General features: G+C 38.0%; 1 protein-coding gene across 1 annotated transcript in view; it reads right to left on the bottom strand.

Moving 5' to 3' along the window:
• ZFYVE9 (zinc finger, FYVE domain containing 9) overlaps positions 1 to 22,143 on the bottom strand; it is a 47,120-nt gene that overhangs the window by 15,403 nt on the left and 9,574 nt on the right. Inside the window, exons 4-10 of the mRNA XM_009320181.1 lie at positions 17,368 to 17,467; positions 13,485 to 13,661; positions 12,981 to 13,150; positions 12,078 to 12,201; positions 10,281 to 10,403; positions 8,308 to 8,463; positions 352 to 576 (exon numbers count right to left, since the gene is read on the bottom strand). Coding sequence (XP_009318456.1) covers positions 352 to 576; positions 8,308 to 8,463; positions 10,281 to 10,403; positions 12,078 to 12,201; positions 12,981 to 13,150; positions 13,485 to 13,661; positions 17,368 to 17,467 — 1,075 coding nt within the window. The remainder of the gene's footprint in view (positions 1 to 351; positions 577 to 8,307; positions 8,464 to 10,280; positions 10,404 to 12,077; positions 12,202 to 12,980; positions 13,151 to 13,484; positions 13,662 to 17,367; positions 17,468 to 22,143) is intronic.

Here is a 22,143-nt window from a genome sequence, read left to right as displayed (position 1 = left end):
AAGGCTCTCCCTTGTCCTAACTACCACCAGCTAAATCAGACTTGTTCTGCACATAACCCTATTTCAGGTCACTAAGTGAACTACAAACAGCTGCGCAGAACTAGATTTGTCTCCACAAAAATCTCCCTGATCAACTAGTACAGTTGTAAAAAGGCTGTGGGTCATATCACAACCTCAGTACTGCTGTGCTGTTAATTGGATGCAATGCGGGTATAAAACATAATTTTTACTTGCCTGTTTAAGCTTGTGTGGCTTTGACAGGTAACAATTTAGGGCTCTGTGTGTGTGCTCTAAACCGGAATATATTATCCTGCAGAAGTAACTGCAGCTAAAAGAATGCATGTTACTTACGTCTGTATTCAGCTCCAAGTCTCAACATCAGCCGAATGGGGAACACTTTAGCCCAGGGAGTCTCCCATTTCTGAATGAGGATGCCAAACAAGTACGGTGGGGTTGGGAGCACCAAGTCTTGCAGGGACTGATACGTAGCTGCAACGTACAAGAACCCTCCATGTTCTTTGCTTCCAAGGAAGCTCTGGCTGAAAAAGGAGTGTCCCAGGTTGCCAACAACATTACCTATGAACAAAAATGCTCATTACTTCACTAGATTGAGAGCTATATCAAGAATTTAGAGTTTTTTAGAAGGGAAAAAAAATCCCTATTAAACTCACTTTGCTTCCTGAAGCACTAACATCTATTAATCACACAAGAAACAATGATTTGCTGCACACTCAGGTTACCTGCTCAGGTTACCTCCGGTGCAAAAGTGCATAACCTGTTACGGAATAACTGCTCTAGACTAGAGCCACCAAAGCCATCAATCTCTGGTTGATCCACCTTTGGTGATACACGTACTCAGTGACTATCACTGGTAGGAAGTCAGTTTTGTAGGAACATGCACACATACCTTCATTTCTGCACCTGACTGACTAAGCCATGCCTGCAAGTGTTACCAGGACAGTACGTACAACCACAGACCTACCACCTCTCCTGGGGGAGCAGGAAGGGACACCAGCCTCAACCATTTCTGTGATCTGCCTGTTTGTTTCATGGAGATCTGCCTGTTTCGAGTAGTTGAGTCAGTGTAATGGAGGGGATGATGCATCCCGGGGATAGCCAGGAAAGAGGAAGGATAGCTCAGGCCAGTATTGCTGCTAAGGAGGTGGTACCTGCAACCTCCCCCTAGCACTACAAAAGCACCCAAAGAAAGCCTGTTTTCAGTGTCTTCCAGATATTCAAGGGGTTTCCAATGCAGAAGCTGCTCGTTGACTGAACTAAACTTTTAGACCCATCTGCGATTAAAGGAGAGATATGCACCTGGTCAAACGATTAATGCCCACTGGTTGGTTGTCCCTCCATTCAGGCAAACCACTGGGGTGCCTGCTCAGACACATAGTAAAGATCTGGGTCTTTTTAAGAATTACACAAAAGAGTGTTTATTTAATTAGCATGCTTAATGTAAAATGCAACTGAGAGAGACACAGGGGAGAAACATCACTAATTTTTACTCACATTTTTATTCTTTGATGCTCTTAATTTCCAAAAATGTTTACACTGGAATGGCTGAATGAATCTGAATGTTGATTAGATTATTATAGCATCCAACATAGCATTCAACATTGACGCAAAGAACCATGGTGTGATTCCTTTTATCAAATGACAACAACAGCATGCAAATAATGTACAGAACAGCTGATCACAATTCTCCATAGGAAGACGTGAATATTAATAGCGCTGATTTGCTCTCAAAGAAAAACACAAGTAATTTCAGAGAGCATGGTGTGGTTGATCACACCACTTATGAGGAATCGCTTGGGTTTAAGGCACTCATGCAGACCTCCTGGGCTTCTGCAGTAATCCCAGGCTTTCCCACCTGCAGACAGAGAGACTGCTAAGTAGGAGTTTCTGCTCTTTCTCCACCACCTCATAATGGAGTGTTTGTATTTGAACTCAAGGCAGTAATCCTTGTTGTCTCCAACGTGCACATCAACTGGACAATAACTGGAGGGTTTCTCCCATTTACACACAGGAGACACACACAGACACACAAACACTAGGTTTTAAGTAAGTAAAAATATGAATCACAAAAGTGCAACTTTGACATCCTCAGTAATACAAGTATGATCTTCAAGTTAAGCTTTCTCTATTCTTATACTGCAAAAACAGCCTAAAAATCATACACAAGCATTTACAAATGCAAGAAAAATAAATACAGTAGATATAGTTTTGGCCAGCAAAGGAAACGTTAACCAACGAGTCCTTTCAAGTCTGTCCTCTACACTGAACCTCTATGAAAGTCCCAAGTTGTAGCAACCCTCCATGAAGCCAGCGCCAGCATGAGAATAATACAGCTATTCCTGCCCTCACTCTGGAGATGTGGCCATGCTACTTTGCATTTTTAATTTTACAGATACACACAAGCCAGAGCTGACACCACCAACCCAGATCAAATTCCAGAACTATTGTAGTGGCTACAACTTCTGTAATGCTCAGCAGAGCATACTTGATGAAAAGTAGCTACTGGTCAAACTGAAGGACTAGCATGATTAATAGAGCCACATCAAATTTTGTCAGCTGCTGAAAATCATTAATCCTGCCCATGTGCAAATGCATTTCTCTGTCAGCCTGTGCTGTGACACTATTGCCTGCTCCGTGAATACACTGCTAATGCACCAACTCAGGCATCTTGCTAGTGAGTGCAAACCAATATACCAATCAGTGTTCACGAAAAAGATTTTCACTTATCTAAAATAGCTGCTGGCACCTTTCTATCTCAACTCCACTCGTTTGCTTTTGCAGTTCCCACCTACCCTCACTGATCTCCTCTTCTTCATTTATACTTTTTTCCCTTCCTTTCTGTTCTTACCCAAATAGAAGCTATAGGCCTGATAGTAAAATTACTTGGTGAGGTTCTCAGTTCCAACAACATGACCATAATAATCCTTTCTAACCTTAAAATGTATGAAGTGTATGAACTGCTAAACTGAATTGAATTCTGCACCCTTTTCTGAAGTATTTTCTGTGTGAAAGAGGCTAGGCAAAGTGAAGCTGTACAATCCCGTATAGTTCTGAGATGTGTGGTACTGCCCACTGGGATGACAAAGCAATCAGACATTTCCAGTTGTGACTGATGCTAAGTGCTGCAGCAGAAGGGGACGACTACTTATTTTTTCCGTTTCAGGAGATGGAGCTTCAAGGCTCACATGCTTGGGATGCCTTAACAAGAATTTTTTCAGCCAACAGAAACATGAAAAAAACCCTCAGAGTGGAATCTGCAACTCAGCTGTTCAGCACTTTGCTACCATAAGCCACAGCGTTATAAATTACTCCTTTTGACACAAGCAGCTTGCACAGTACAAGCTCCAATAGGTTACCGCTATTAAGAGAACAAAGTATTGGGATTAGGTAGTTGTGCTGCAATGCATTATTTATAAGAGCATGCAAGAGCCTGCTGTGTGGAGAGCATGGGAAGAATCAAGCAAGTGTTTTCCTACACACCTCTCTAGTGCCCTTTCCAACCAGCAAACCCAAGTCAAAAAGCCTCTTTGGGCTTTGGGCTTGTCCCACAAACATTTCTGCACTGACCAGGGGTTGTCAGCCTTTCCTGTCACATCTTTGAAGGTGGTTCCAAGTCAAGGCCCCACTGATAAGCTGCTATTACCAGCTTGACATGGTCAAACCCCACCCACTGCACCATTACACATTTTAAGCATAGAACTGTGTTTCAAAAGCTTGTAGAGAAAGTGTAGCTGTCAGAAAAACCTTCAAAAAAAGCTATCCTTCTCAAAAGCATGTAATTTAGTTTACAAAATATCACAACTTCCTTTCTAAAGAGGTAATCTCAGAGTGAACAGAAAGGTGCCTTTCCCTATATTAAGTTCCAGCACCTGACATCAGACAATTGACATTATTTAGGAAGTGCCTTAAGTGTGCACCACGCATCTAAAGCAGCTCTGCAGGAGGTCAGTACTTATTCTCTTCTCAGTTATGCTGGGTTACCCTTGACTTTAAATCCTAAGCAGCTCTATAAAGTCCTTTAAGAAAACATGCTTTTTTATCCACTGATGTGACTTTCTCTTCAGTCATGATCCATGCTGTTTTGTATTCTTCACTTAGGTATCTTCCTCTGATGAACAATGTACCTTGCATATCAGTTTGGCAATCCCTTCTGGATTCAAATAAAATAGTTTATACCAGGAAAGGTAAAGAAAAAAAGATTCCTGCATTTGTTTATTGCCCTCAATATGTGGCGAAGCCAGTTAGGCGCTTTTACCAAAAACAGTGAGGTTGAATTCCTAATGTATGCTTTGTATCTTTTGGTTAATCCCAGGTCAAAAAGCTGGTATTAGCATCCAGTCTCAGGGACGGCATACATGTGGCTTGGGGAAGTTAGCTGCATCTGTCCAGCCTCATTCCACTGTCATGAGTAACAACCAAGAACTGCCAAGTACCAAACACCATGCCAGCACCCTGAAAACCCAAGCAACCCAGTTCTGTGGCAAGAGATGCAAAGCAATATTTGCCTGGGAACAATCCTGCCAGATGGATTTTCTTCAAGAAAAGAGCACATACTCTTTGGAAAAGCAATATAAACCCAGTCACTATGACACCAAGAGCCACAAAGAGACACAGAAGAGACAAGACCGTGAATGTCACTTGATGGCACAACACAACTGTAGCAGATGCCAGCATTGAGAAAAAACATATGAAATTCAACATTCAAAGTTCTGACCATACTCAGCATCTTTTTATTGAAACACATCAGCAAGTAATTTGGAAAGAACTTGTTCATATTGGCAAGGGACATAATGCTTCACTTACTCTCACTGTGAGTAGCCGTTACCAGCATCCAGAGCTTCCTCAGCCTAGTCTGCGGCAGTCTTCCAAACAATCACTCTCACACCTTATATGATGTCTGATTCTGTATCCATCTTTCCACATTACACTTGCAGGGGTGTATTATTCCCTCAGTTAACCTGTTCTCTGTTCAGAACATCTACATGGGCTTCTTTATAGATCTACTCTGTATTAGCTACCACCTTATTTAATTAAAACCAGGCGGGGTTAAAAATACACAAAACTGTGACTGGGATAGGTCCACCCTCACCCGGAATGTCCCCCAAACCAAGGCAATCACAAAGCCATTTCAAGCAGTTGCCAAATTTGCATTTTCACTATAAAAGTAACAGTAGCATTTATTGTATTCCACCGAAGAGCTGATGTACTAGGGCATAGCTGGCAGCTCTATATTAACACATCCAACTGCTTCAAAGTACCCATTCAGATGGACAGAAGTTCTCAGTTTTCCATTCACTAGACCTCCTGCCAGGCTTATAGCCAACAGACAAGGATAATCATGGGATTACTACTACAACAGTACAACTACTACAACCACAACAGAAATCATTAGCTTTCAATTTTACAACAAGAAAAGCAACACAGCAGGGAGCTTGATGACAGAGGGGCCTGAGGAAAATAAAGTGATGGAAAGTGAACAGCAATTAATACTTGCCTTAATTAACAGCTTTACAATTTATTATAACTCACATGCATACAACCTATAGTGAAAAATGCCATTTTTCCTTCAAAATCTCTCTGTTGTTTTACAGTTATAAAGTCCTAACACCAGACCATAGCTTGAGGTTGAAGACTTCCCATAAGAAAACTAATCTAAAGTTTAGGGCAGTGCTGCACCAGGCAGACATCTTATCCATGCTGAAATAGGAGATGAAGCCGAAGGACAATCTGCAAAGAATTCAGTGTACAGACTAAGTGCTCCTGCCTGCAGGTCTGAGGCCTCGGCTCTGCTCGCAGGCACTACTTGCACATGCTGGAACCATACTCTGCAAACGGCTGAGAGCAATACCTAGCACAGAGGACAGGACTTGGCCTCAAGAAACAAGCTATCCTCTGAGAAAAGCAGAAACATCTGGGAATAGGCATGAGTACATATAACTTTGTGCTTCTAGGCTTGAACACAGAATTCAAACTTGAGCAAGAAGAGCTAGTAAATAAATGAGACTCACAAAAATAAAAATCGCTATAGATATGGGCTTTAATTAAATAAACAAAAGGGGAATGCTGTATTTTTCAGCTGAAAACAAGAACAAGAAATCCAAAATCACTCCAAAACAAAATCAACATCCCTAAACGTAATTCTTGTTTCTATGTCCATAAAAAATACTACATCATTTTATTTTATGACTGTTTTTAAGAAAACATTTACTAAAGGAAATAAATAAAAAACATCCACAGAATTTATTTCAGTTTCCTGATGGCAAAATAAATTTAAACCAATATGTTACATAACGAAAAATGGAACTGTGAGGCAGGGTTTTAAATAGTCTCTAACTTCTAATGGGAATTCTCATTCACTCTAAATGTCTATCATCTAACCACCAGGAGAGGTGCAGTACCTCTGAAATGAACAACTTTGGAAGCATGGCTCCATCTACAACAGCATGCAAACAGCTAGTCACTTCCAAGGGATTACAACCACCAAACTGAAACCCGTACAGCATCATATCCTGTCTCTCTGGCTGAATAACGTTTAAAACATCCAGAGTTGCACATATGCTAACATATACTTCTCCCTCTCAAACACACGCGACTTGGAAAGAAAAAAGGATGGATATTGAGAGAGTGCATTACAAAATGCTATGGGAATTTATCAAGGTGCTATGTTCTACAAAAACTTCAGTGAGGTTTGGTGTTATATAGCAACTCAAGTTGTCTATCTACTTCTACTACATGTCTAAATACAACACAGAGCAAATCCTACCAAAAGAATATTACACAGTGGAATTCTTAAACAGTGAAATTTGGTTTCTGACTAAGAATTGTACAATAGTAAGCAGCTCTTTGCACCAGTGCAATTGTAGGATATCAAATTACTACCACTAGAGCACTAAAAAAAGAATTCCAAATACATTATGTAGGAGTTATAAATTATGTATTCCTGTAGTGTAATTATACAGAACTTCTTTGCAATATACACACCAAGCTGGATTTATATCTGCAATACACACACACACACACACACACACACGCATGCACACAATTTTTCATATCTATCTCCCTCTGAATAACATCATAATTAGAAGATAAAGCATTGCAAATGAAGTGAGGTTTGGAAAGGTATTTGTTTCCAGTGTACACGAGATCCATTATGACATGTGATAATAGTACATTCTGAACCCGGCAACCTCTCTGGACAAGCTGACCTTTGCTGTATCATGACATTTTAGGAAACAAAGATCTTTTTCATTATTTTATTAAAGTGTTGGATTCAGTCACTCCAAAGGCATTGCAAATGATATGCAGAACCTGTCATAAATGTGTTTTCAGTATATAACCTTAATGTGATCCAACTTCACCTCTGGAAAACTAGCTTTATTTTCTAATCAGTGGAACCAAATACTTGCATTTTTCCTTATGCAATAATTTTTGAATTCTAAGGTCCAACTATAGCTAAAAGTGGAAGCCCATTTACTTAGCAAATGTAAAATAGGTAAAGGTTTACATAATACAATCTTGCAATTGAGATACTAAAATTCAAAATTCAGGGATAATTTCTGCAATGCCCTACAATTCATTCCAGGCACACACACATATATATATTTGTATTACTTCATAATATAAATAATATCTCCATAATGTGGCAATAGACACACACACTGTGGGAATCAAATTTCTGAACTACCTGGTTTGGGGATATTTAACAAACTATCCACAAGGATTCTCAAAATTTTCTTTCTTTATCTTTAAAAAAGCTACCCTGACTTCAAAATTATTAGCAGCAATGTCATTAGTGTACCCATGAGCTCTGCTGAGTATTGTACTACACTTACTGCTAAATGAAGTACAGTACTAATTTCAGATATGTTAGCCATATTCAAATTCTTACCCCAGCACCTAGCAGAAGCAGCCAGAGCAGACAGTCAGCAATGGCTGCTGAACACAAAGTTGTCACAGGCAAGAGTCCTCCTGCTCCACTGCTGTAATAGCCTATGCATGGCCTTCATAGCCCAGACTTCTTTGTTCTGCTGGCACCCAGAGGAAGGCTGGAGGATCTTTGGAGCAGCTCCACAGGTTACCAGCACCTCATTAATACTTTTATTTGGTGAGATGAATATAACACTGGATACTAATAACCAATAACAACCCAGCCCATCAGCTTTGATCCTTACTCTCTTTTTATATTCTTTTTATACAAAAATAGCCATTTGCTAAATGACAAAAATGTGATTATCATCTGACCCAGTACGATCATCTATCCAAACCATTTTTAATAGAGAGCCTTCCTACCTGCTAAGGCATCCCGGTAAAGTTGCACAAAATGGTTAAAGATATCCTTAGGCAAACATTTCTCATCAGGCAAACACTGCAAGAGAATTACTATCTCTGACTGCCCCACTGCATGCATGCCTTTTGTAGTGAAACACCAGCACTTCCTGTTCACATCTGCAGAGAGGAAAACATGTATCAGGACAGAAGATCAGAATTTCATAAAATATGCCTAAATTTCACTACAGGAAGATAGCTCTTTCAAGAATCAGTTTTACAGCATGTTTGGTTGCAATATCTGCCACACAGACAAATTAGGTTCTAAATCTGTTACCTTGCAAGCAAGCACATCCAAAACAAAAGCAGCTCAATAATTCCCAGTTTACGGCTAAGGAAGAAGCAGAGCATTACAGCTCCTAGTCACATCTTGGGATTAACACCACAGAGCAGACATTCAGCAGTTTCTGTATCTAAATTAAAGGACAAGCTTTAAATGGGAGTGAAGGAACCTGGGAAAAGGCCAGGCTGTTGGCTGTGCGTATCATGATCCTGACAGCTAAACCAGTTTCAGATGGTGAATCTCTCTCTTAAGATGGATAGCTGGATGTCAGGTGTTTTCATGAGATGTCACTGTGTTGTTCTGCTTCACATGAATGTTGATGACACATGCTCTAGGCTTCACAATTCATTTGTTGAGAATACTAAGTTACTGAAATAAAATCTTTTGTCTGATATGTATATATATGCATACTAATGACATTTTTATATATATGTGTCCTGGTTTCGGCAGGGATAGAGTTAATTTCCTTCCTAGTAGCTGGTACAGTGCTGTGGTTTGGATTTAGGATGAGAATAATGTTGATAACACACCGATGTTTTAGTTGTTGCTAGGTAATGCTTACACTAGTCAAGGGCTTTCTAGCTTCCCATGCTCTACCGACTGAGAAGGCTTGGGGGTGCACAAGAAGCTAGAAGGGGAGCACAGCCAAACTGGCCAAAGAAACATTCCATAGCGTGTGACGTCATGCTCAGTACATAAACTGGGGAAAGCTGGCCAGGGGGGCCACTGCTCGGGGACTGGCTGGGCATCGGTTGGCGGGTGGTGAGCAATTGCACTGTGCATCACTTGCTTTGTGTATTATTATTATTATTACATTATTATTATTAGCAGTAGTAGTATTGCTATTATTATTTTATTTCAATTGTTAAACTGTTTTTATCTCAACCCATGAGTTTTTTCTCATTTCTACTCTTCCAATTCTCTCCCCCATCCCACCAGGGGTGGAGGGAGGAGTGAGCGAGCAGCTGTGTGGTACTCAGTTGCCGACGAGGTTAAACCACAACAACATGTAAAAAATTGTACTGCTATCTAACCAGCTGCTGAAAGGTTTATAAACAACATTTTAATTTATTGTATGAACTTTTCACAGAATCAAAACATTTTACTGCTAAACTGTCCTCAATTTCTCAAATAATGTTTTCTTATCCAGCAGAGATCAACTGAGGTACTAACATGAGAAGCCATCTGTATGCCTCCCCGTTCATTCCTCCCTCCCTCAGCACATGCACACACACAGAGTATAGAAAAGGATAGAGGAGGTGCACACTGGAATGGAACCTGTGTATTCCTATGGGATCCTATCTGCTTTTTCCAGAATGGGATGACAGGGAAATGAGTTAAGCAACCAAAGGAAGAATGAGTGATAAAATACCTTGCTCTACCAAGTTGGACAGGAGACACTGATCTCCAAACCTGAGACTGAAGGCTCTATTAGTCTACTTTATATTTTCTACACAAAATTACCTGTACTGATGTCTAATCACTGGAAAAGAGCCTTTTGTAATTTAACTTAATATGGCTAAGTACAAAGTTTTCAATCCATGCACATTTTCAGACACTATCCTACCAAATAAAAATGCTGCTGTTCCTACTAATAATATAGATAACATTTCCCCTCTCATACCCCGAGCTTTATTTAATAATAAAAACTTACAATTTACTATTTTTACCATGGACAACAAATTCGCATTTAAAACAAATACAAGAGGGTCAGGGCCACCATCCTCCAGCTGCTGCATGACAGAGATCTGAGAAGGTCTCTCTTCTACAGCATAGTCTATGAAAGAAACAAGTAAACACACAGTGAAGTCCCCGATTCTGATGCTTTTTGCTTTTTTGACTTTTAAAAAAAAATTTATTTAAGTATTGCTGGTTTGATTGTTTTCCTAGGTATTTTCAAACTTTAATAGCATTTATGTGCATAACCCCTGTACATCCTTTAGAAAAGTGCAGCTTGTTTCATAAATCAGCTTTTTTTCGGTATCAACTGGAGGAGAAAATGGAAGTCAAATTGAGAAATGTGTCATGGTGTCAGCTAAAATCCCAAATGGCAAAGAAGTTAACAATTGTTATTTATATCACAGTAAAGCACAAGAGCATCAGTTCTGGACTACAAACACCAATACATGGTCTATCCCTATGTCACATAACTTACACTTTCTGTGCATTAGCTACTAGGAAGATAACAAAGAGGGGAACACTATATAAAACACCATTTTTTAATAAATCATAGAAGGTCTAAATCCAGTGTAAAATGGATCCCAACATGAAAATTCAAAGATGTCTGTAGTGTCCCTCTATGATTAGACCCAGATGACTAGCAAATTAAAATTTTTCATCCACGTGATTTTAAACTACTCTGCATTTAAGCTTTAACAAAAAATAGTTACACTGATGAAAGCAGATTTTGAAAGAAATGTATTACCTTTCCATCTAAAATTATGTAGGAAAAAAGGTAATTCTGCTTTCTAATATGAAAAATGTTTTTGGAATCTTTTTAAATAGAATTAGAATATCAGAAGTAAAATGCTGCAAAGAAAATCCAGTATGTGACAGCATATGAAACAACATCAACTTAGCATACAAAATACAATTTATGTGAGATTATCTATATGAAAGCTGAAAAGTATACTGCAGTTTCACTCCTTTTTTGTGGAGGAGACTGAATAATCAGGCACCCATATGAACAGCTAACACAGGATGGAACAGATCTGTTTTGAAATTTAATGCTGCTCACATTTTGGTTTTGACACTATCCTACAATAAAAGGTCACTTCCAGCTTAACATTAGAAATGCACTGTATCAGCAAAATATTTAATAGGAATAAAAAAATCAAAGATGAAAAAATAAGTTAATCCCAGGAATGTATTAAAGGATGTCATGAATCAAACTGTGGAAAGCAATTGTCAGACAAACAAATATATACATTTTTTTAATCTTTTAAAAATTAGTTTTTAATTTTCTGAATCCTCCTCCATTTGGATACTCTGGAAGGGGACATCACAATTATGAAAAGCTTCACTGTGGGCCAAGATGTGCAATAGTGCTGTTGAATGCAGTGCTTGGGGATGCCTCAGACAGAGCAGATGTTCCAAGAGAATTTCAGAGAAGGGAAGCATGAATATTCATAAGGCTAATTAAAATGTATCTCTGTGTGAAACATTCCCCACAGTCCGATTAGTGAAGAAATTAGCACATATTTCTGGACTGAAGTTAATTTTCTTTTTGCTTTGTGTTTTACTTCTTACAGTAATTTCACTGCAAGATGGGGTTCTTCCTAAGGATCAATGGTGCAAATGAGTGTCACAACATTTAGCCACGAGTACTTACTGTGAATTTCTTCAAATATTCAGCACACTGCCAGCATCTTATTTTTAAAATAAACACAGTAACTATTAGGTTAATTGCAACTGGTAAGCTTAAAAGCTAGCTGCCAAATTATACCCTCACCTCCTTTTACTCCGGTGGAGATGAGAATTGGAGGAAGACCATCTTCAGGAATTAGATTCATTGCACTGCCAACAGGACTGCCAACCTGAGTTATATTTCCCGAGAATATAGAAGCATTATCAGTCTACAAGAAGCAAACAAGAAGAAAGGACAACATTACAAAAGTAATAATAATAAAAATGTAAGAGCTGGCTGACTAGATTACTAGATGTAGGTGAAGGAGTCTGTATCTGCTGGAGAACCAGAAGCACCAAGTAATTTGGCTCTTTAACAATATATGATTATGTGATGACTCCTGCATGTGGACTATTACTAAAAAGCCTGCTTAGACAAAGACCGCATCTCCCTTCTCTAGCACCGCACATACCCATTTCTTTAGAAAATCCAAATGTACCTATGCCCATCTGAACTTTTTGCAAACTCTCAATTCCACTCACATGGGGTACGGTGGATTTAATATTGTTAGATTATATCTGCACTTTCCTGCATACATCATTTTATGAGAAGTGTCAAACAAAGTATTCTTCTGCTTTGTGCTATGACAATCTTACTGTTTCAAACTCCTTACTGACCATAACTCAGCCTTTTTAAAACACGCATTACACAAATATCCTTCATACACAGGCTGTACAGCCAAACACTTGGAAGCCACCTAGCACACAGATTTCAAACATTGCTTAGTGCTCTGCCCCATAATAGTTCATTTCAGTTCAAAATATATGGTTGTTTCAGCACTCTGCAAACGTTAAAATAAGTGAGGACACTTGCTATACAACATACTAAAACAAGCCTCAACAGATTTCCTAGATCAGTCTTACTGAAATCAGCACAGAAGCTAATATACTACTCATGACCAAAGCAAGCATGGTATTTTGAGCGGTGAATAGCGTAACGCTTCCTTACTTCTGCTGATAAAGTGTTGTTGGTCACAGGCTTTGATGGATCATGCGACACTGCTAAGGTTCCTGTGGAAGTTGTCCCAGCCACTGTCAGTTTTGCTGCATCGGCAACTTCTCCATTGGGTAATATCCCATCAGCAAACCAAACACGCCTTTGTTCTCTAGGTTGAACCACTAGAGAGAACATAAAAAAATAGGATTTAAGATCTCACTGCAACATTGACAGGAAAATTTGAGTACAGAAGAGCAAAACTGAAAAAAAAAATAAATAGAGAAATGTGGACTGGAAGGTTACTTAAGACATCATCTAGTGCATTTCCTATGGCAGCATCATGTATAAACACATCTGCTGAGAAAAGTTTACTTGTCCTTAAAAACCTGATATCCCTACTGAGGGCAGGAATATCACAACTGGCATTAGCTAGAGTATTTGGAATGGATGAAGTGCAGGCATTCTTTCCAAATTCTTACTACAGGTAAATTGAAAGAAAATAGTACTCTTTCTTACCTTCTGCTCCAGGATGCTTTAAAACTCCCACAGGTACCATGACAGTGGGAGGTGGGGAGCTCAGGGCGCCCGAGGCCTGAGCCTGCTGCAAAGGAGGGATAGTAGAACAGTATTCAGCGGGATTGTTAGGGTTAGGACTCTGGCTTGAGGCACTCATCATGTTCTCCCAGGCTTGAGCTAAAGCAAACAAAGAACAAGAAACATGAGCACAGAGGAAGGTATCTAATAGTCCAAAACACTGTGTTCAAGTTCTCAGCTACAGTAGGTATGGACGTTGCCACCTTCCAAAGACCATCTCTCTTACTTTATTTAAAAGCCCAGGAGACTGTAATTAAGCAAGAAAATGCATAGCAGGAGGAGAAACAGCACTGGTCCTGTGTAATAAAAATATCAGTTCATACAGAAATATTTTCTGAAAATTATAACAATACACTTTGACCTGAATGATGCTTAGTTCCTCATGCTTAATTTTGTTTGCTCTTCCAAGATTTAACTGAAAACACTCAATTCCTATATATATATATATGTATATTTATCACACTGTATGGACAGATGGACATTCCTATTACAAATGTTTTATAACCTACAGGACACTTGAGCAGATTTATCTTTTGTATATGAGAAAAAGCACCTTACACTTCTTTATATCCAGGGCAGAACAGTACAGATCAACAACTTATATTCTTAACTATAAAAAAACCCTTTATGCTATTAATTCTGAAGGCATGACTTGAGCCTTAATTTAATTGCCCAAACAATAACACATAAAACTTCTTTGTCAACAACATCCATCACAGGGAAATCTTTCCTCTAGCTAGTGAAACAGACTGTATCTCCACAGTACTACTTCTTTTTCATCTGTAAGGAAGGTTTGTAGCTATGCAAGGTACCAGAAAATTTGTATGTGTGCTTGCACCTTCAACCATATTAGTATGTTACAAATAAATGCATTCCTCTAGTCAGGCATAAATATCATGCCACCTAAGCTCTCAGAGCAGCTATGAAGCCTGACTAAATCATGTACATTTTTGGGTTCCTTTGGCTATGAATTGTCAGAAAACCAAGGTGAAAATAACAAGACCAAAAAAACCCACACAGAACACAACAGAACATAAACCCTTCCTGCTTCCTCCCATCAACCTGCAAAACCAATAGGGTGAAATGCCTGCCAGTGGAAAAGGTATTGACATTTCCATTTGAGAAGATTAATTAAATGGAAGTATTTTTTTAACAGCAATTCTGTATTCATTTAGAGTATAAGTCCTGAAAGAAGGAAGTGTTAAAAATGCACAAAGAAAAGTTACATCTCTAGGATCCCTTTATTAGAAAAGTCATAGCATGGTAAAAGAACATTTTTAAAGCCTTCTCTAAAGCAAGCGAAGTGCCAACTCAGCATAGCTACCAATTGAAAATACAGTAAAAATAGCATTGGAAACTTATTAAACACATAGCCTGGCCACAGAAAAGTGCCAGAAAACATACAACCCTCCCCCCACACCCCAGTGAAACACAAACCAGATACCGAGCAACAAAATGAAATAACTACTTTTAAAGTGCAATTCCTATCCCCGGTTCCAAGACTGTGCAAAGATTAATGCGTAACCTGCTGCAGTGAGTGGAAAAAAAAAAACCAACCTGTACCGACAAAGAAACTGCAAGGATCAGGAGGGATCAGATATGATCAGGCTACAGGTTAACTAACCAGTAACCAAAAGCATCATCACAAAGCACTGCAGCAGGGATAGAAACAGAGAACCCTGGGGCAAGTACACTTAAGTATGCCAGCAGCACTCTCCCTATAATAAACCAAGCAGTGGTGTCACTGTTCGCTGCCATTAATGCGTATCCGTCCTGGCAACAGGACAGAAAGGCTTTTAAAAGGAAATCATCATAATATGATCAATTTTATTATGCCTTTTTAGAAGAACACTTCTGGTTTCAACTGAAATATTTTCAGACTCTTCCCTTCCCCCAGATGAAAACAAATCCTACTCACCACCAAAAGGAGCCAGCTGTCTTTTGCCAGGTGTATGTGTAATTCCTGGTTCTTGTACACCTTGAAATGTGCTAATTTCTCCATCTCAAAATGTAATATTTTAGCACCCCTTCAACATCATCGTCAGGATTTGGTGTTAATTTCTAGATATTACAACCTACAATTTCCTGTCACCTTACACATTTGGCCTACAGTAAAGACTTAATAATTAAAACCTGCTACTGCACACTGATTAATCATTATCTTTCTGAAACAGAAAAAAATTACTCCTGTATAATAACAGAAACTGTCTACTAATTTTGGATGTTCATCTCAAGACTGAGCACTCAGTTACTTTCAACCAAACCTGCATAAAACTGAACTTCTTTGGAGAAAAAATAAAGCTGTAAGCTTCTAAGTTTAGTTAGATGCTCAACAAATTAACAGATCTTTCTGAAAACAGCAGCCCAAATAATCTACTATATAGTAACATGTAAAGATATGATCAAAATTACCTTGTCTGAACACTGAAGCAGAATTTTCCTAACTAATTCTTGGTTAAAACTACAGCAGCAATCTTTTATCAAAGTCTCCAAAGTTTAACTAAACATTTGCAGCAATAGAGATTCCATGATAACTGTTCAATAGTTATCAGGATAGTTAGTTATCCTAATGGTTAAAAGTTTGCATTTAGAACCTGAATTTGTCCAACTTCTCATTCTACCTACTACATGTTAGAGTGCGCCTGTCAGACCTTCCTCTACAATTGAAATAACTTCTGTCATCAAGTTTCAGTTATCCAGATATATATTTATACCCTGAGATCAAGTCACCTATTCACCTTTCCATTAATAAACCAAAGACAGAGCGCCTGGAATTTCTCATGATGAGACAGGTTTTCTCATGATTTAAGCACTCACATGGATCCTCTCTCAACCTAATCCAATTTTTTTACCTTCTCAATTCAAGACATAAAAACTGAACATCAAGTCTTGCACCAACAGCTGTCTCAGTGTCATGGAAATAAGTCAAACGGACAGCATAATCACCCAAAGGTAACTGCCAGCTCAGGAAGTTCTTGAAATATTTGGAAGCCTCAAGATATAGTGGGAAGAATACTCTGTGTTTGCCCATATTTATACCACATATCTAAAGTGTTAATACTATAAAGGACAAAATGCGAAATAGATTCCATGGCCCTTTGGTCAAAACCAGAGTCTTTCCTTACACCAAGCAGAGGTAATAGAACTTCTTGTTTGTTCTACTTGTTAACTTCATAACTACTTGTGACCTCTCTCATATGTCCCATGTTCACATCAGGCTTTTAGCCACAGCACCATCCTGGGTTTGACAGACTCTCCAGTAATGTGCCCAAAGCAATAATCCAAACTCAGTTGTCCGCATCTGTGGATAGGTTTTTAGACAAGACCTCCTACTCTAGCACCAAGGAGTTAAGGAGGAAGAAGAGTTGGATTAATTTGTGAATAAATACTACTTTCCCAATTTCTTATAGTACATAATCTAGAAGAGGCACAACTGCATTGCTCTTCTCTTTGGCATCCCATACAAAAGTGTAACAGGTTACCCACTCAGGCATCAAAGGACAGAGAGTAGGCTCCTGAATTAAAAACAAACAAAAAAAAAAAAACCACCAAAAATCACAGTTTCTGCAATCCTGGTATAGCACTCACAAATTAAAGCTTCCAAACTCATCGCAACCTTACCAGTTTTTGCCTTCTGTTAATCATATTTAGTTTAGGAATTTCCATGCTGATCTCTCAAGGGCCTTTGCTGTTTTACCATACTTACCAATACAAATTAAGTATTTTGATTTTTTTTAAAATATCATCACTGCAGCTCAACACAAAGCCAGTGAAGCACTGCATCTCAGATTCTCTTTCCACTTACCATTCATTAGTACTGAATGGCAGATTACACACACTCTAGCTTCCTTTCGATCCATGTACAGCAACTTGCACTTCAGGCTACAGCATGCCGCACAAAAAACCTGGAACCAAAGGGGAAACAACTTAAGTGTTGTTCAAAAATATGTGATGAACTGATGAATTCAGACAAGAGAATATCTGTAAAGCTCTAGACATGCAAAATAAGGAGGTGAATTATCAGTATTTTCCCATTAAAGCCACAGTGACTAATACCTGCCCAGGGTGCCTTTCCTACTAATCCTGATGAAGCAGTATTACGTGGAAAACATAAATGCGTGTTGTCCTGATACTGCACAGTGGTGTTTTTAAAATATGTTTGGCATAAATGACAATGGGTTAATAAATTCCAACCATTTTACAGTCCCTCACAGAATTAACAATTTGGGAATTAATTTCAGTCTTAGAAAAAGCATGAGTACTTTTTAGAACCAACTATGTTTAAATGCACAAGTTTTCTCTACATAAGAGATTGCTGTGGCACAGATCAATTCAAACAAGTCATTTTTATTTGCAGCAGAGCAATTAATCTATATTAGCAACTCTATCTTTTTAATCTCTTCATATATAACAAACTATTCCTCAGTTGGGACTTAAGCGGATGTTTCAAAATGTTTTAAGTGTTCAACATACAAAATGACATTTAAAGAAGCTGACATTGGTACTGCAAGAAAATCTTGCTCCATTTATATACTAAAAAAAAAGCTCGTATTTCCATGATTACAAACACTACAGCATCACAACACTAGAGAGAAATGAGGAACTGCATTTTACGCACACTGTCTGCTAAGGGGGGGACCCGGTGCAAAATCCCTCGGGGGACAACGTGCTGCGGAGACACAGTTGCATTGCTAGCACCTGAACCAGCTCTAACAATTCCCCAGTCCTGGGCAAGAAACAGTGTTGAGGCTTCCTCCAGACAAGCAAAACCATAAAACATGAGCATGGCTTGTGCACCAAAACAAACACTTGCATGCATATATGATCCTACAATAGCGATTGCAATCTCAAAATCCTGCAGAACAGACAAATCAGGGTGCCCTAATGATTTATTATTTGTTTTAAAGAACAATATTTTCTTTGTTTTAAAAAAACCAGTATTTCTTCAGGGTTATTATTCAGGTGACGTGAAGATACTGATGAATATCCATTTCATGCAGAAAGGTAATGTCACACTCAGGAAATCTAGAAATAGCAGCAGATATCTAACAAGTGAGTTCAGATATCAAGAGAGAATTTCAAATTTTAATTATAGGTGGCTATTACAGCTACAATTCACTATGCATTATTATGATCGGTAATGCTTTCTTAATCCAAAAAATCATTCCATCATCACTTCAACAGCAGTATTTCTGAAATATAGACAAGAAACTACATACGACTCTTTTATATAAATATTTGTAAGCCTAACTAAATTTCAACCAAGTTAAAGATCACACCAAATTACGACCACTTTGCAGCCTGTTACCTTTGCAGTCTTTTAGTGGCAAGTGTTTAAAATAAGCACATATAAAAAAAGCTCTGAGTTCACCATGAGAGCTGAAAATCGAATGTGAAGAAAGAAGAGCTCACCCTGTCTCATTTCAACCAGTTTTAATGTTTCCTAATTATGTCAACTTAAACATTTCAGAAACAAAATGTAAGTGTGTATACACTGGCATTTTCATGCAAAAATAAAAACAACCCATTCGCATATGTGACAACCTTTTTTTAAAAAAAAAAAAAGCGAAATGTACTTTAAAAATCTGACTTCTGCATTTACACCTTAACCCAATTTACAAGCATTCTAGGGAATATTAATAACAACATCACAGCATATTTTAGAGACATTTGACATAATTTCAGTTCTCTGGGAGAAACTTCCAGTTGGAAGTTCAGTATTGAACATGGAAAAATCAATGTCTTCAACCATAAATGAAGGACCAACACAAATTAGTATCTAATTTAGGACCCTTTATCAAAAAACACATTGTGCATTCAGCAAAGCTCCCAAGTGCAACGATCTAAATATTAAAAGAGAAAATAGAAGCAATGACAGAACATCTACACCTCCTCTCTCAGGCTGCACCAGCCTTCTAACAGTAGTAATGCGGAGGAAGAACACAATCCAGCACAACTGACAATTCAGTGTTGTTATTAACAATCACCAAGTCATTATCTCAGTATATCATGCTATAAAAAATAACATAGCAGTGTTAAAGCAAGTTTTGTATGTTACTAGGGTTTTCAGGTTCACTGGGAGTTGTTAAAGCATTAGTTGCTAGGGTGTTTGGTGATTTTTTTATATTTTAGTGGAAGAATATGGTTTCGGTTGTCAGTAAAACAATGACATACAAATTTTCTGGTTTTCCTATCAAGGATGATTGTTTCATCTGACAATAGAAAATATATAAATACATCAGGTAAAATTTATGAATGTGTTCACACACATTCTTCAGGTTCTTAATTTTAATTCAAAATTTACTGTAAGTGTATTACTTTCTACCACTCCCCTGAGGTTCATATCTTCCATTAATTTTGCAATTATTATCCTGAAATTAAAAACCGAGGCAGACTTCCCAGGTGCCACTCAACTATTTTTAAATGCAATTGTCATTCCCAAATGAAACAGATACATTCACCCCTACTACAATGACTTGTCATGATGCTAATAAAGCTTAAAAAGAAACTGTTGTGCTAAAGCTTGTGTTCAAAAATATTTACTTCCATGACTTCCCCTAGAAACAATTGATTGCAAGAGCTGAAGACACTGTCTCCTCGATTCTTTAAGTGAGATTCATACATTTAGCAGAAACAGTGGAAGCGTCACTGTGATTCAGTAGTTACATACACCACAGGCACATGGTCAACATGACCTGCTTTAGGGATGGTTATCTTCACCAGAAGGGAAGAGCAGACAGCTGAGAATAGCTGTGTCTCAAGCCACTACAGCTAGATTCATCAGAGCTTGCCTGTCAAAGCCTTTGGTCTCTTTCCTACAGGAATGAAGTGTGGTAAAGCAATTTGCAGTAAGTGCTAAGTATTATTTGACCTATACTGATTCTTAGCATTTATTAATAAGTGCTTTTTTTTAGAGAAAAAAAACATAAGAAGGCATGAAATACCAGAGTTTTCTGCCACATCTTTTGACTGCATGTGTGCACATTTGGCCCAGACAACATTAGCTAATAAAAGCTTCTAGAAACAAGCCATTCTGAGGATTATTCTAACACTCTGAGAATATTAAATACTAATATGTGATGTATTTTTCACATCTGAGAAACAAGTTTGTCTACAGAGCGGAGGGACCTTTTACTTTATCCATTCCCCACATATCATCCAAAACAATGCTGGTTGTTCTTCTCAAGGCTCATCTGCAGTAGTTTAAAAAAAAAAGGAAAAAGAAAAAAAAACACTCCATTTTTTGGCCTTGCTCTATTTGTGCATGTTTTATCCATTTTGTTTACAGATATTTGCATTTTCTGCTTCTCATTTGTGCAATTCAGGGCTTCAGTCATTACAGGGAAGTAATTAAATCCAAGCAATGAACTTGTTTAAAATATAAAAATAAGTAGAAAACATTACTGTAAATGAAAATTGTAGTCATATTTGTTAAACTCATAAAAAAACAAAAGAATGACCTAAATAACTGACAGTATAAGTTAATATATCAAAACTAAAATGATGGACATTCCTTTAACTTATATGCCTTACAGATTCTACTTAACTGCAATGAGGAAAAGATTGAGCCCTTTGATACTAACCGAAAGGTACACAAAAGGTAGGCATGTACCTCATACGATGCTTATTGATCTCCTGTGGTTACTAACTCCCCATCAGGACTTCCACTGCAACCAACCTGCAAGAGGATGGGCAGAAGCAAGCAACTGGAAGTCCTGGACCAGTGCACAATGAATGTCTGCTTAGCTTTTAAAAGTGTCCTGGGCAAGAATTTTCAGCATGTCTCAAAATCAAATTTGAATAAAATCTACTTATCTGGTGTTGCAGTGAAGAGATTTGAGTCCTATGCATTTTGGTTACTAAAGGGACAAGTGGTACACATACATAGTCCTTTACAGAGGAGCAAGCCTGGGTTTTCTACTAGGCTGCTTCCAGAAACAGGTGGCATAAGGATTTGAGCTTTCCAGATACATTTGCTTCTTTTAGGTCCTTTGTTCAAGTCATTCTGCTTCCCTGCATTCTTCCGGTAGCTAAAAATATTGCCCATAGCAGTCAGAAGTGTTTCAATCAATTTCAGAAACCTTTGGATAGGGCCTAAATGAACCAAAGTTACTTTTACTCTAGTTTTTCGTGAGTTTTAATATTTTTCATCTTAAAAATATCCATTAATATCCACTTGACAAGAGTGGTAGTTTACCGCTTTTGAATCATCATATTTTTTCCTAAGCTCCTACTTCCCATGTGCCACTGACTTTCATTTCAGGAACAAGATATTTAGAAATACTTTACAAGCTAATCATTTACCATAAGCTTGCCACATAAGAATTTGTGTTGACCTAGATGGCACATATATAAAACTTAAAAAAAAAAAAAAAGCCAACAATAGAATATTTCTTACACAACACAAAATGATACAAAAATTATGTTTTAGTTGTCTTCATTACAAAACTTCTCACCATGTATACATACATCTGGTTACAGATAATTTACTGTATTTTTTTCCAGGAGCAAATGTATATTCTTTAAAATAAGGTAAGCAATATGAGAAAAGTTAGTAAAGAAGACTTAAAAGAACAGAGTT

The sequence above is a fragment of the Pygoscelis adeliae genome, unplaced genomic scaffold (assembly GCF_000699105.1).
Source record: "Pygoscelis adeliae isolate BGI_AS28 unplaced genomic scaffold, ASM69910v1 Scaffold393, whole genome shotgun sequence".
Taxonomy (NCBI): Eukaryota; Metazoa; Chordata; class Aves; order Sphenisciformes; family Spheniscidae; genus Pygoscelis; species Pygoscelis adeliae.
The sequence above is the reverse complement of the archived record's forward strand: the minus strand, read 5'-3'. Positions and strand labels throughout refer to the sequence as shown.